The 14,496-nt window shown below is 45.1% G+C and overlaps 1 protein-coding gene across 3 annotated transcripts in view; it reads right to left on the bottom strand.

The window, feature by feature from the left end:
* Positions 1-7,552: 7,552 nt before the first annotated feature.
* LOC129706997 (general transcription factor 3C polypeptide 1-like) overlaps positions 7,553-14,496 on the bottom strand; it is a 61,862-nt gene continuing 54,918 nt past the window's right edge. For 2 of the 3 annotated variants that reach the window (XM_055651705.1, XM_055651706.1), the window contains exons 34-37: positions 12,857-13,760; positions 10,860-10,917; positions 9,223-9,415; positions 7,553-7,937 (exon numbers count right to left, since the gene is read on the bottom strand). In XM_055651705.1, coding sequence (XP_055507680.1) covers positions 7,728-7,937; positions 9,223-9,415; positions 10,860-10,917; positions 12,857-13,760 — 1,365 coding nt within the window. In that variant the 3' untranslated portion in view covers positions 7,553-7,727. The remainder of the gene's footprint in view (positions 7,938-9,222; positions 9,416-10,859; positions 10,918-12,856; positions 13,761-14,496) is intronic. The other variant, XM_055651707.1, reaches the window with a different exon arrangement.

Below are 14,496 nucleotides of genomic sequence, written 5' to 3'. Positions count from 1 at the left end.
TTCTTGATGCGATCTCGTACAAATATAATCCACCATCCGATCATTCAGACATCCTAACATCTGCTCATGTTCCCTGTCCAGACCCATTCTCAAGCTCCCTCCTACTCTTCAGAACCCGCTGAGTTTCTCCAGCATTTTTGTCTATCTTCGATTTTCCAGCATCTGCAGTTCCTTCTTAAACATGTAATCCCATTTGTCTGTCTTAGGACATTTCCCCTCAGAATCAAATGATGTACCTTTAGAATGGAGATGAGGAGGAATTTCTTAAGGTTGAGGGCTGTAAATTTGTGGAATTCATTGCCACAGAGCCCAGACACCCCCCTCTTCTCTGCCTGAAAGAGTGCAGAGACTTACAAGGATGTTACCAGAACTCGAGGGCCTGGGCTATAGGAAGCGATTGATCAGGCATGGACTCTACTCCTTGGAACACGGGAGGGATGATCTTATAGAGGTGCATATAATCATGAGAGGAATAGATAGGGTGAATGCACAGTCTTCTTCCCAGGCTTAGGGAACAAATAAATAGTGGGTTCAAGAAGGAACTGCAGATGCTGGAAAATTGAAGGTACACAAAAATGCTGGAGAAACTCAGCGGGTGCAGCAGCATCTATGGAGCAAAGGAAATAGGTGATGTTTTGGGCCGAAACCCTTCTTCAGACTGATAGGGGGTGGAGGGTGGGGGGGAGAAGGAAGGAAAAGGGGAGGGGTAGGAGCCCGAGGGCGGGTGGATAGGAGGGTGGGAGGAGACAGCTCGAGGGTTAAGGAAGGGGAGGAGACAGCAAGGGCTAGCAAAATTGGGAAAATTCAATGTTCATGCCCGACGGACACAGGCTACCCAGGCGGAATATGAGGTGCTGTTCCTCCAATTTCCGGTGTTGCTCACTCTGGCAATGGAGGAGACCCAGGACAGAGAGGTCGGATTGGGAATAGGAGGGGGAGTTGAAGTGCTGACTGAGCGGAGGTGTACGGCAAAACGATCGCCCAACCTCCGCTTAGTCTCACCGATGTAAATCAGTTGGCATCTAGAGCAGCGGATGCAACCTTTATCGCACCTGGAACTACTGCTTGGGTCCTTGAATGGAGTCGAGGGGGGAGGTGAAGGGACAGGTGTTGCATTTCTTGCGGTTGCAACGGAAAGTGCCCGGGGAGGGGGTGGTACGGGAGGGAAGGGAAGAATTGACAAGGGAATTGCGGAGGGAGCGGTCTTTGCGGAAGGCAGACATGGGGGGAGATGGGAAGATGTGGCGAGTGGTGGGGTCACGTTGGAGGTGGCGAAAATGGCGGAGGATGATTTGTTGTATTTGCCGGGTGGTGGGGTGAAAGGTGAGGACTAGGGGGACTCTGCCCTTGCTGCGAGTGCGGGTATGGGGAGAGAGAGCAGTGTTGCGGGGTATGGAAGAGACCCTGGTATGAGCCTCATCTATGGTGGAGGAGGGGAATCCCCGTTCCCTGAAGAGTGAGGACATTTCCGATGCCCTGGTGTGGAACGTCTCATCCTGGGAGCAGATGCGGCGTAGGCAGAGGAATTGGGAGTAGGGGATGGAGTCCTTACAGGGGGCAGGGTGGGAAGACTTGTAGTCCAGATAGCCATGTGAGTCAGTGGGTTTGTAGTGTATGTCGGTCAGAAGTCTATCCCCTGTGATGGAGATGGTGAGGTCAAGGAACGGTAGGGAAGTGTCGGAAATGGTCCAGGTGTATTGGAGTGCCGGATGGAAGTTGGTGGTGAAGTGGATGAAGTCAGTCAGTTGTGTGTGGGTGCAGGAGGTGGCCCCAAAGCAATCATCAATGTAACGGAGGTAGAGGTCGGGGATGGGGCCCTGGTACGTATTGAACAAGGATTGTTCGACGTACCCGACAAAGTGGCAGGCGTAGCTGGGGCCCATGCGTGTGCCCATAGCTACGCCTCGTGTTTGGAGGAAATGGGAGGGGTCAAACGTAAAGTTGTTGAGGGTGAGGACCAACTCCGCTAGGCGGAGGAGAATGTCAGTGGCTGGGTATAGGTTGCTCCTCTGGTCGAGGAAGAACCAGAGGGCTTTGAGATAAATAGTGGGCATTGGTTTAAGTTAAGAGGGAAAAGATTTAATAGGAACCTATGGTAAGGGGAAACTTTCGCACAGAGGGTGAAGGGTATATGGAATGAGCTGCCAGAGGCAGAAAAAATTCTCAAGGTATCCCTACTCTGAAAAAGTTTTCCTCCTCTCTCTGACGGGAGTTCTGCAACACCCTCTCTCACTGCTCCCCCTCTGTGAATCCTCCTGCTCCCCGGCTCAACAACCATGCTTTAACCCAGTCTCTCCTGAGTCATTGCTGCCGACTCCGATTTGTTCTTTCTACCTTTTCATACCTCTAGTTGCCCCCTCCCCCGACTATCAGTCTGAAGAAGGGTCTCGACTCGAAACGTCACCTATTCCTTTTCTCCAGTGATGCTGCCTGACCCGCTGAGTTACTCCAGCATTTTGTGTCTAACAACATTTAAAATACATTTGAACAGGTACACAGATAGGAAAAGTTTAGCGGGATATAGGCAAAATAGAGCAGCTGCGACTAGCGTAGATGGGGCATCTTGGTTGGCATGGATGAATTGGGCCGAAGGGCCTGTTTCTGTTCTATATCACACTATGAATGTTGCATTTCCTCAGGAGACCTTGTACAGGGTCTTGAATCTTTTCCTCTGTATCATATATATTTTTTCTCCCACAGAGCTTGGAGTCTGTAATCGCAGCGGGGGCAGTTGTCAGCACTCAGCAAGTTTCCAGTGTTCATCAGCACGTCAGCATTCTGAGAGAAATTCATTGGACGGACACCAGGTCCCAAGAACAAGTAATCAACTCTTCTGATACAGAGCCAGGGGATGTTTGCATCCAGCTGAGACAGCACATGGGGTCAGTTGATGGGAATCCCAGTGAGAGGTGCCGTGAGGGGGATGAACTGGAATGGCTTTGAACATTGATGTATGATGAACGTAGATCCACAGCCTACAGTCTCAGAGGAGAGAACTATCAACTACATTGCAGCCACATGATAAGGCAACATTGTAAAATCCAAGTTATTTTTGATTAGCTTTTCTGTTTCAAAATTTTTAAAACCATCTTTCTGCAAATGTTCCATTGAAATGGAAAGCCGTCATTTGTTATAGCAGGTCACTCAGAACCTAAGGGTCTGAGCTACAGGGAGAGGTTGAGCAAGCTGGGACTCTATTCCCTGGAGTGCAGGAGGATGAGGAGTGATCTCATAGAGGTGTATAAAATAATGAGAGGAATAGATCAGGTGGACGCACAGGGCCTCTTACCCAGAGTGGGGGAAATCGAGAACCACAGGGCAGAGGTTTAAGGTGAAGGGGAAAAGATATTATCTGACTTTTTCAAACAAAGGGTGGTGGGTGTATAGAATGAGCTGCTGGAGGAGGTAGTTGAGGCAGGGACTATTGCAAAGTTTAAGGAGTAATGAGACAGGCATGTGGATCGGACAGGTCTAGAGGGATATGGGCCTGTTTCCACTCTGTCTGACTCCATGACTCTGTATTGCAGCGGTATGATAGGGAGACAATCTAAAATCCAAGTTATTTTTGATTAGCTTTTCTGTTTAAAAAAAATGCAATCTTTATGCAAAATGTCACATAATTATAAGAGGCCACCATATTTTATAGTAAGTCTTGATTTGAAGGATCTGTTGTCTTGAAGTTGGGCAGCATGGTGGCGCAGCGATAGAGTCGCTGCCTTATAGCGCCACAGACCAAGGTTTGATACTGACTACGCACGCTGCCTGTATAGAGTTTGTACGCTCTCCCTGTGACCGCAGGGGATTTCTCTGGGTGGTCTGGTTGCCTCTCACTTCAAAGACGTACAAGTTTGTAGGTTTATTGACTTTGGTTGAAAAATTGTAAATTGTAATTAGTGTGTAAGACAGTTAGTGAATGGGGATCGCTGGTTGATATGGATTCAGTGGGCCAAAGGGCCTGTTTCTGCATTGTATTTCTTGTTGTACCAACAAGCACGACATCCGGAGGCTGCAGCGAATCGTCCCATCAGCTGAGAAGGCTGTTGGCAGCAAATCCCCCCCCCCCCCCCCTGAGAACTGTACACTGCAAGGGCCAGGATCGAGTGGGTAAGATCACCTCTGACCCCTGGCCACAAACTCTTTGAAGCACTTTCCTCTGGAAGGCGACTCCGGACTGTCAAAGCCACCGCAGCCAGACATAAAAACAACTTTTTTCCACGAGTAACCAAAAGTCTGCAGCCTCCTTTTGCTCTGGTATTTTATTGCATTCACATGTTTAATCAATAATGTTTTACTGTGAATGTTTAATGTTTTACGTGCCATTCTTAATTGTTACTATATGTCGTGTTGTTACTGGCGAGCGAAGCACCGTGGCACATTCCTTGTATGTGTACATACTTGGCCAATAAACTTATTCATTCATTCAAGTCTAAAACTCAATACAACAAACCCTGAAATGAGCTACAATGTAAAAATGAACAAATATGCATAACTCATCTACAATGGAACCTAGAACAGTACAACAGACGAACAGGCCCTCTGGCCCAGAATATCTGTATCAAACATAGTGCCAAGATGCCCTAATCTCTTCATCCAGTGCATGATCCATGAGATTAGTTTATATTGGCACATTGTTCAGCAAACACATCGTGGGCCATCATGCTGTACTGTTCCATGTTCTAGTGCAGACAAGTTGTGCACATTTATTCATTTTGAGCCAGAATCTATGTAAGATTGTTCAGTGGGCCTGTCTTTCTTCAATTCATATGTTCTCAATTGAAAATGATTAGGAATTTTCAGGATGAAAGCAGAAGATTGATACGTTTGTAGATGAGACCATTAGGTCCAGCAATGATGTGTGCTGGCTCCATTAAAGGGCAATTATTAACATTACATTTCTATTTCCAATACCCTTCTCTGAAGAAAAGGAATAGGCGATTCCTTTTCTCCAGAGATGCCTTTTGACCCGCTGAGTTACTCCAGCAATTTGTGTAATTCCTCAGTGTCAACCAGCATCTGCAGTTACCTCCTGCACGTTTTGTCCCTGTTATCCTTCCTCCATTAATCAAATTCCATTCAAGACAACCACAGGAACCGAACCCACTCCAGAATCAGCCTGCAAGACCAAGCACCAAACACTGCAATAGCGAAGAGTAAAGTGCTTTCTCATGACATGCAAGAAAGAACACGTGTCACAGGCTTGACACATTATTATCCTTTTCGGTATTTGGTTCAATTGCAAGCCTCCCACCCCCCTCCCACCAAATATAAAATGTCATGCACAATTTGTGCATGATTTATACATAATATACTAGGAAAAGGGCACTGGGCTTTATTCGACAAGTCTATCTGTTTACATAGAAACATAGAAATTAGGTGCAGGAGTAGGCCATTCGGCCCTTCGAGCCTGCACCGCCATTCAATATGATCATGGCTGATCACCCAACTCAGTATCCCGTACCTGCCTTCTCTCCATACCCCCTGATCCCCTTAGCCACAAGGGCCACATCTAACTCCCTCTTAAATATAGCCAATGAACTGGCCTCAACTGCCCTCTGTGGCAGAGAGTTCCAGAGATTCACCACTCTCTGTGAGAAAAAAGTTCTCCTCATCTCGGTTTTAAAGGATTTCCCCCTTTATCCTTAAGCTGTGACCCCTTGTCCTGGACTTCCCTAACATCGGGAACAATCTTCCTGCATCTAGCCTGTCCAACCCCTTAAGAATTTTGTAAGTTTCTATAAGATCTATAAATGATAATAGATAATGATAATAAATAATATAGATTTACAAATGGTGAGGCACATCATGTCAGACAGACCAGTCTTCAGTTACTAATCTCCACATATGGACGTCTCGCTCACCCCCCCCCCCCCCCCCCCCCCCCCCCCCCCCCAGTGCTCTGCTCAATGACCAGAGCCTGGACTGGCCGGTTTTAAATTCCCACCTTGCAATTTAAAACCATCCCGTGACTCTTCTGCTCGATGTAACCTCCCCCTAAGTCTCCAGCTTGTGAAGTTTCTGCATTTTTGTGCAATCCTTTACTACGCACCATCGTCACATGGTGTGTGGACTCTAATCTTTATTTTTTACCCCAAGAAACTGCTCCATTCATTGAAGCTTCTTAAAGCCTCTTTTTGACTGACTTGGTCAACAACCTATTGCCTCCTAGTCTATTTTTGGCTGGAGGTGGCTGTGGTTGAGGTCATAATATTAATTTACAAAAGAGTTTTGGCTAAAATAGCAATGATATATCTTAGAAAATAGGTGCAGGAGGAGGCCATTCGGCCCTTCGAGCCAGTACCTTCTGTGATCAAACCCAAGGATCCAATTGCTGACTGGCCTTTAGAAAAAACATTCATGTTTTAAGATGGTTTATCTGATGAAGTAATACAGTAAACACTTGTTTTAACGGACCTCTTTATAATGGATAGACACAAAATTCTGGAATAACTCAGCGGGACAGGCATCTCTGGAGGGAAGGAATGGGTGACGTTCTCGACCCAAAACGTCACCCATTCCTTTTCGCCAGAGATGCTGCCTGTCCCACTGAGTTACTCCAGCATTTGTGTCTATCTTCGGTGTAAACCAGCACCTACAGTTCCTTCCTACACTTTATAAAGGATTTAGGTTATAGCAGACCAAATTTGTCATAGAAATGGATTTGTTGTTTCATGAATGACCACTAGGTGGATGGAGCGAATTGTGTTTTTGAACCATTTTGAGTCCACGCCAACCATAGGTCACCCATACACTAGTTCTACCTTACACACTAGAGACAATTCAGTGTGTAGGATAGATCTACTGCAGAGGTTCTATCTTCTCACATTGCAAAGACATTACGACAATGTGAGTTTACCCTTAACCGCCATCCCCCTCCCCCGCCCCCTCACCCGTGAAGGCGCGCTGAACTGCTGACCAACTGGTCTCTGTGAACTGTTGGAAGAGCCGCTGCCCCACAGGGCCAGAGACCCGGGCACGATCTACCCCCTCCTCCGGCACCCCAGCTCCACTCCATACACCAGGGACAACGCACAGTGTGTAAAATAGAACCAGGGCAAATCAACGCGGCCACATGGAGCACCCGTAGTCCGGATCGAACACGGGTCTCTGGCACTGTAAGGTAGCAACTCTACCGTTGTGCCACTGTGCTGCCCCAAGGTATTGTGTATTTTGCATCCTTCATTGTTTAATGGCCATTTTCCAATAGCATTGTACATATCAACCCCCTTATATGGTTATAGCGGACAATCGACCATCTCCCCCCCCGTATGGTCTGTTATACTGCACTAAATAGAACATTCTGTGATGAATACAATAGGATTAAAATGATAGACACAAGGAACTGTAGATGCTGTGATCTTGAGCTGGAAACACAAAGTTCTGGAGTAACAATGGGTCAGGCAGCATCTCAGGAGGGCATGGACAGGCAACAATTTGGGTTGGGACCCTTCTTCACTTTGATAACATTGATAGTTTGGTGGGGTTGGGAAGCTGAGAGGTGGAGGGTGTGGAAATGATGCAAGGTGGATTGCAAATTAAAACGCAGTCTGTGAGGTTTGGTAAAAAGATTTATTTCTGCATTCTCAAGTAATCCAGGGTTATTTCCTCTTAAATGGACCTTCAACTGTTCTATAAATATAGTCACGCAAGTTTGCAAACCTTGTGTACAGGAGCAGTCACAGCACTTACAGAGAGGTTCCTCATGTGAAGACCAAAGGTAAACTGTAACGTTACTGTATCCACTTGTTCCAGTTTGATTCGTGTGGAAAGACTCTGCTGAGTTTTATCACACAGTCGATGGTTGGCTCATAAAATACAGTGTTGGGCTCAGACAACTTGTGCTCCTGCATCTCGGAAACAACTGTTGGAGTGGAAAACAAGGACACCGGCTTGCTTTTGGTTAAGTAGCGTTTCTGGATGCACCCAACGGCTTCTAGACCCTGGGAATGAGAGCAGACATTTCAGGTCAGGAAACACCATCTTTTAAATTCTGAGTTCAGTGTCTCATCAGTGACGCAAGGCAGAAATCTTTACTGCAATATGACCTTACACACTATGACGTAAACTGAAGAAAGTGACACGTTGCATCATGGACTGGTTCGGCAACTTGAACGTCCAGAAGCGAAGTCAACTGCAAAAAGTGGTGAATAGCGCCCAGTACATCACAGGTACTGACTTTCCCACTATCGAAGGGAGCTACAGGAGTCACTGCCTCAAAAAGGCAGCCCGCATCCCCAGAGGCCCACACCACCCTGGCTACACACTTATTTCACTCCTGCCATTTGGAAGATACAGGAGCCTGAAAACTGTAACATCTAGGTTCGGGAACAGCTTCTTCCCTACAGCCATCAGGCCATTAAACACTACATTCTCCAAATAACCTCTGAGCGGGCATTGGTTTTGTCTTTTTGGACTACTATTGATGGCTGTGTTTGTGTGTATTTATATTCCATTGTTTGGGACACATGACACTAAAATTCTCTCAACAGCGATGTTCTCAGCATTTGCAATGAAAGAAACATAGAAAATAGGTGCAGGAGTAGGCCATTTGTCCCTTCAAGCCAGCATCACCATTCAATATGATCATGGCTGATCATCCATAATCGTGCTTTCTCCCCCTATCCTTTGATTCAATTCAATACATCAAGAGAGGTGGTGTTATTTCTAGAGCAGAGGTTTTGTTGGCCATAATTAATCAAGTGACTAAGGAGGTAACAATATTACACTGAGCTTGACAGGTTAAACCACCAAACCATCTATTAGTGAATGGAGGATCTCCCACCTCAACACAGTGAATGCCACTCCAGATAATATATTCATATATGCAATGAAACAACATTTACACTTTGCACTACCATGGCAAGGTTGCCAGCATTTTCAAGGACCAGTCTCACCCCGGTCACTCCCTCGTCTCCCCTCTCTCATCAGGCAAGAGATACAGAAGTGTGAAAACATAGACCTCAGATTCAGGGACTGTTTCTTCCCAACAGTCATCAGACAAGTGAACCGTGCTCTCATCAGCTACAAAGTGTGTGGTCCTGACACCTCCCCCCCACAGGTTTGCAGGTTAATTGGCTTCTGTAAATTGTCCCTAGCCTGTAGGGTGCAAAATTGGGATAACATAGAACCAGTGTACAGGTGATCAATGGTTGGTGTGGACTCGGTTGGCTGAAGGACCTGTTTCCATGCTGTATCTCTAACAGAAAAACACTCCAGAAAACTCACCTGTAATAACTCCATCACAATCACAGGCTGCAGAACAGCACTGTAGTAGCTTATTAGTTTCTGTTCTGTGATGCCAGGTTTTGCCATGATGTGGTACAGCACAGCTTCTATCATTCCTTTACAGACAGGTTTATTCAGGCTCCCATCAACAATTCTCCAGGGATGGCAGAAGAAACTAATCTGCTCGTATTCTCTGCAAGATTCAATCAGGAAAGAGGATACTTCATGAAAATGGCATTTAAAAAAAGTAAGTAATCTCTTTTGCCACTTTACTTTGCTTTATGAACTTTGAATCCTTGACAATGGCATTTCAATCACAGCATCCCCATCCAACCTGGATAGTCTGTTGTGTAGGAAGGATCGGCAGATGCTAGTTTACACTGTAGACACTAAATGCTGGAGTAACTCAGTGGGACAGGCAGCATCTCTGGAGGAGTGGAATAGGTGGCGTTTTGGGTCGAGACCCAAAACTAGAGATATGAAAAAGTACAGAACCCTGGTTCTGTGGTCGAGGAAGAAACCGAGGGCTTTAGGGCCTTCTTGGTGGGGGGGGATTGGTACAGAGTGACTGAACATCCACAGTAAAGATGAGGGAATGGGTGCCTGGTTCTGCAGTTGAAAAATAAATGGTGGGCTTTAAGGCTTTCCTGGTGGGAGATGGAAATGTAGAGTGATTGAAAGTCTATTCAGTGGATGGTCTATTGGTCTTTTGGTTGTTGCTATCGAGTTGTGCTTTAACCTGGAACTTGCTGGCCAATGTCAGAGAATCCAATGATTTCACCTCTTCAAGGGCCAACGGTGTGACTGACAAGATTGGCCCAATTTCCAGGTTTGGGAACTGCAAAACACTCTATTCAACATGTTACAGTTTCCTGAAACAGTACACAATCTAGTCACGCAAGTAGCCTCATTTGATAAAAGACAGGACCTGTTTGTATATGTCCGAGCTAACCAAATGCAATTCAATCAAGTAGAAGCAAGGAACTGAAGATGCTGGGATCACAAACAGCTAACACAATGAGCAAAAAGCAACAAAGTGTTGGGGTAACTCCGAAAGTCAGTCAGCATCTCTGGAGAGCTGAGAAAGGCGATGTTTCGGGTTTGGGTCTCTTCTTCAGTATGAAAATTGCAGCACCAGTTTGTCTGGACCCGAAACGTCTCCTATCCATGTTCTCCAGAGATGTTACCAGACACGCTGAGTTACTCCAGCTCTTCGTGTTTTTTGCAATTTAATGAAAATGCTGTGAGATCTTGTGTATAATGGGGCGGCACAGTGGTAGAATTGCTGCCTTACAGCACCAGAGACCCAGGTTTTATCAAACTGCGTTTGTACGTTATTCCCATGGCTGCGTGGGTTTTCCCCGGGTGCTCCGGTTTCCTCCCACATTCCAAAGACTTGCAGGTTTGTAAGTTAACTGAATTTTGTAAAAAATTGTAAATTGTCCCTAGTATGTAGGACAGTGCTAATGTACGGTGATCACTGGTTGGTGCGGACTCGGTGGGGCAAAGGGCCTATTTCCTGTACATCTCAACTAAACTATAAAAACTGACTTCATTATTGCATAATCTCAAATTCCAGATTGAAGATTTCCCTACTTCGATTAATATGTTAAAATGTAATAATGTTAAACACCTACTTGTCTGATTCGCTTTGCAAGATACCTTCTATCTTCACATTCTCCTTGACTGAATCCCCTGCAATGAAAGATTAAAGGCAACTTTAACTTGCACAAAGCAGAATCAAATGTTTTCAACATGAAGAACACATCTTTGATTTTCCCCAACTCCACAATCATTATTAATTAAACCAGGTATTAAGGAAACCTAATACTCAGGAAAAAACTGAAGGAGAAAAAAATAATTTAAGACTCCTGGAGTGGAAATAGTGACAAAACTAGGAAGGGCGAGGGATATGAAAATGTTTTGCATTTTTGAGCAAATGACAGCTCATTCTTGCTTTTGCATTTATTTCAGATGGGGTTTTTTTTCACATTTCAGATTCTTTTTATATCTCAGATTTGTTATTCTTTACAATTTTTTCTGATATTTTATTATTTTTAATTGCAGATTTATTGCATTGACTGCATTTAAATTTACTTGCCACTGTGGTAGGCTTTGAACTCATCTCAAACCTCTGATTTCAAGCTGGAAAGGGAGCAGAGAAGATTTATGAGGATGTTGCCGGGACTCAATGGCCTGAGCTAGAGAGGTTGAGTAGACTAGGACTCTTTTCCTTGGAGTGCAGGGGGATGAAGGGTGATCATTGAATCATTGAGGTGTACAAAATCATGAGAGGAATAGATCGGGTAGAGTTTCTTGCCCAGAGTAGGGGGATTCGAGAACCAGAGGACATAGGTTTAAGCTGAAGGGGGAAAGATTTAATAGGAACCCGAGGGGTAACTTTTTCCACACAAAGGGTGGTAGGTGTGTGGAACAAGCTGCCGGAAGAGAAAGTTGAGGGAGGTACTCCCGCCATGTTTATGAAACATTTAGACAGGTACATGGATAGGACAGGTTTAGAGGGATATGGGTCAAACACAGGCAGGTGGGACTAGTGTAGATGGCACAGGTTGGTCGGTGTGGGCAAGTTGGCTGAACGGCCTGTTTCCATGCTGTATGATTCCATGACTATGACTCTGGGTTAATCATCCAATAGTACAAGTTAATGTCTCAGAATCCACAGACGCCCACACATCCAACCTGAAACTGTGTATCTTACCAAGCTGAGTATAGACACAAAAAGCTGGAGTAACTCAATGGGACAGGCAACATTTCTGGAGAAGCCCTTAAGGATCTCAACCTGAAACGTCACCCTTTCCTTTTCCAGAGATGCTACCTGCCCTGCTGAGTTACTCCAACTATTTGTGTCTATCTTCGGTTTAAACCAGCATCTGCAGTTCCTTCTTACCAAGCTGAGTCCCTGCAGTAATCGCCCAACCTTCCACACGAATGTCTCATATCTGTCTATCTTCCTGTCTGAGAGGCATGAATTGGAGGGAATGCCAGATGCAGAATGTGATTATATTTGTTCCACTACATGCAGTTCACGGTGGAATTTTTTTTTTTTTTAAATGTTTACAATATTGAAGGATAATAATTAGGGGAGGCACAGTGGTGCTGAGGTGGAGCTGCAGCCTCACAGCGCCAGAGACCCAGGTTCAATCCTGACGACGGGTACAGTCTGTGTGGAATTTGTAGATTCCCCATGATTCTGCCTGGGTTTTCTCCTGGTGCTCTGGTTTTCCAAAGACGTGCAGGTATGTAGGTTAATTGGCTTCTGTAAATTGCTGCTAATGAGCAGGATGTGAAAGTGTGATAACATACAACTAGAGTGAACGGGTGATCAATGGTCAGCGTGGACTCTGAAGGGCCTGTTTCCACATTGTATCTCTAAACTCAAAAGGTATTGTAAAAAGCATACAGGATGCAAAGATAACCCTAATACCATAAATATTTAAAGAGCGTTCACGAGTCAAACGTTACACAGCACAGTTTACTACAAGATAAAGGTGCAAAGGATAACTAATTAAAATGTCAAAAATCAGACGAGTTTAAAATAACATCACCTAATTAATGCTCCAGTGATCAAGTACTGTACATTTACTCTGATGCACAATCTATAGACTCCAATTACCTTCCTCCTGAAGTCCTGATCTGTCCTGCCTCAGGTTCATTGGAGGATTTTCACCATGCTGTAAATCCTCCCCTGAATTCACCACAGATATATCGCCTTTGAGAAGCTGCCCACGTACAGGATGTATTGCTTCAGTGTTTCCCTCACCTGCTGTGCTCTCTGCTTGGGCATCGTCTTCTTGCACCAACTGGGAACCTTGTTGTCCCCCATCCTTCGCAGCAGTCATTTTGGAAGAGGCCCTCAGACCTTTAACATCAAGTGAAGAGTTAAGCACCTCACAACTTTCATCTCTGTTCCCATCTTGTTCACAACCTGGCCTTACTGGCTCACTCTGCAAATCCGGGTATTTGACAAGATTAGCTCCTGATGAAGAGGTAGAAGGGAACTGGTGCTGGGAGAGTTTGCTTCTTGTTTCATCTGATGTGCTGTCTGGATTGTCCCCATTCGAGGAATCCCTCCTTAGTTCAGAAGAGTCACTGCCCTGACAAGATCTTTTACAAGGACGCTCACGGTCAATGTTTCCAGTGCCAATCTCCTCAATAGTTCTTTTCCTATTCGCAGTCACTGTACACACACGACTCACACAGACATCCTGTGCAGTTGTGGACTCCGAACTGTGCTCTTCAACACTCTCCTTTGTAACGATTGAACTAAAACCAGACTTTATACTCTTCTTATGCGTGTCACTTTGCTCACAGGGCGGAATGTTTCTTGTGTCAGATTCTGAAGGGTTTATTTCAGAGCTGCTTTTGGACCCCCCCTCGGGTGAACTCAGAGACACAGACTTCTCCCCACTTTTCCAGACACGAAATGGATGAAGCAGCCAGGGGTGAGCATGCGTTATCGCCACCACCCGTGCTGCTGAGCTGCCGACTACTACGATCTGGTCCAACACTTTCAAATCCTGCAAAACAGAAGCAAACGTCAAAATCGCCGTACACATTTAACAAACTACATATGAAAAGCAATTCCAACACATTGCAAATAGCAAAGAATTTCTGCAATTATTTGATCTGTTCTTCAATGCTTCCATTTAGCAACTCTGGAGTCCGCTCACCTAATGTGAAGGAAGGAACTGCAGATGCTGGTTTATACCAAAGACAGATGCAAAATACTGCAGTTACTCAGCAGGTCAGGCAGCATCTCTGGAGAAAAGGAATAGGTGACGTTTTGGGTTGGAACCCTTCAGTGGACTGAAGATGGGTTCCGACCTAAAACGTCACCTATTCCATCTATCTCGAGATGCTGCCTGACTTGCTGAGTTAGTCCAGCATTTTGTATCGATCTTCGGATCCCTTCACCTAATCTCTCTCTTCCTTTGTACATCCTTCCTTAGCTAGGATTACCAGATCTGCACACAACACGGTGCTAAAATTGTGTAAACAAAAAGTTTGTCAGCAGGTAGCGAGACTGTCCTTATTTATAGTGGACCCCAAGTTTTGTTTCAGTCCCAAAAATCAGTTCATTTTTCAGGAAAAGATAGCTTACAATCAGCATACAGTGGCCACAAACTCAAATGGCTTGAAAGCAAATAATTGTATTCTTTTTTTTACAAATAGCAAATATTACTAAATTAAAATAAATGTAGATGTTATCATAACTAAACCATTTAATGACTCATTTACAGATCACGATTTAAA

This window comes from Leucoraja erinacea, chromosome 20 (genome assembly GCF_028641065.1).
Source record: "Leucoraja erinacea ecotype New England chromosome 20, Leri_hhj_1, whole genome shotgun sequence".
NCBI lineage: Eukaryota > Metazoa > Chordata > Chondrichthyes > Rajiformes > Rajidae > Leucoraja > Leucoraja erinaceus.
The sequence above is the reverse complement of the archived record's forward strand: the minus strand, read 5'-3'. Positions and strand labels throughout refer to the sequence as shown.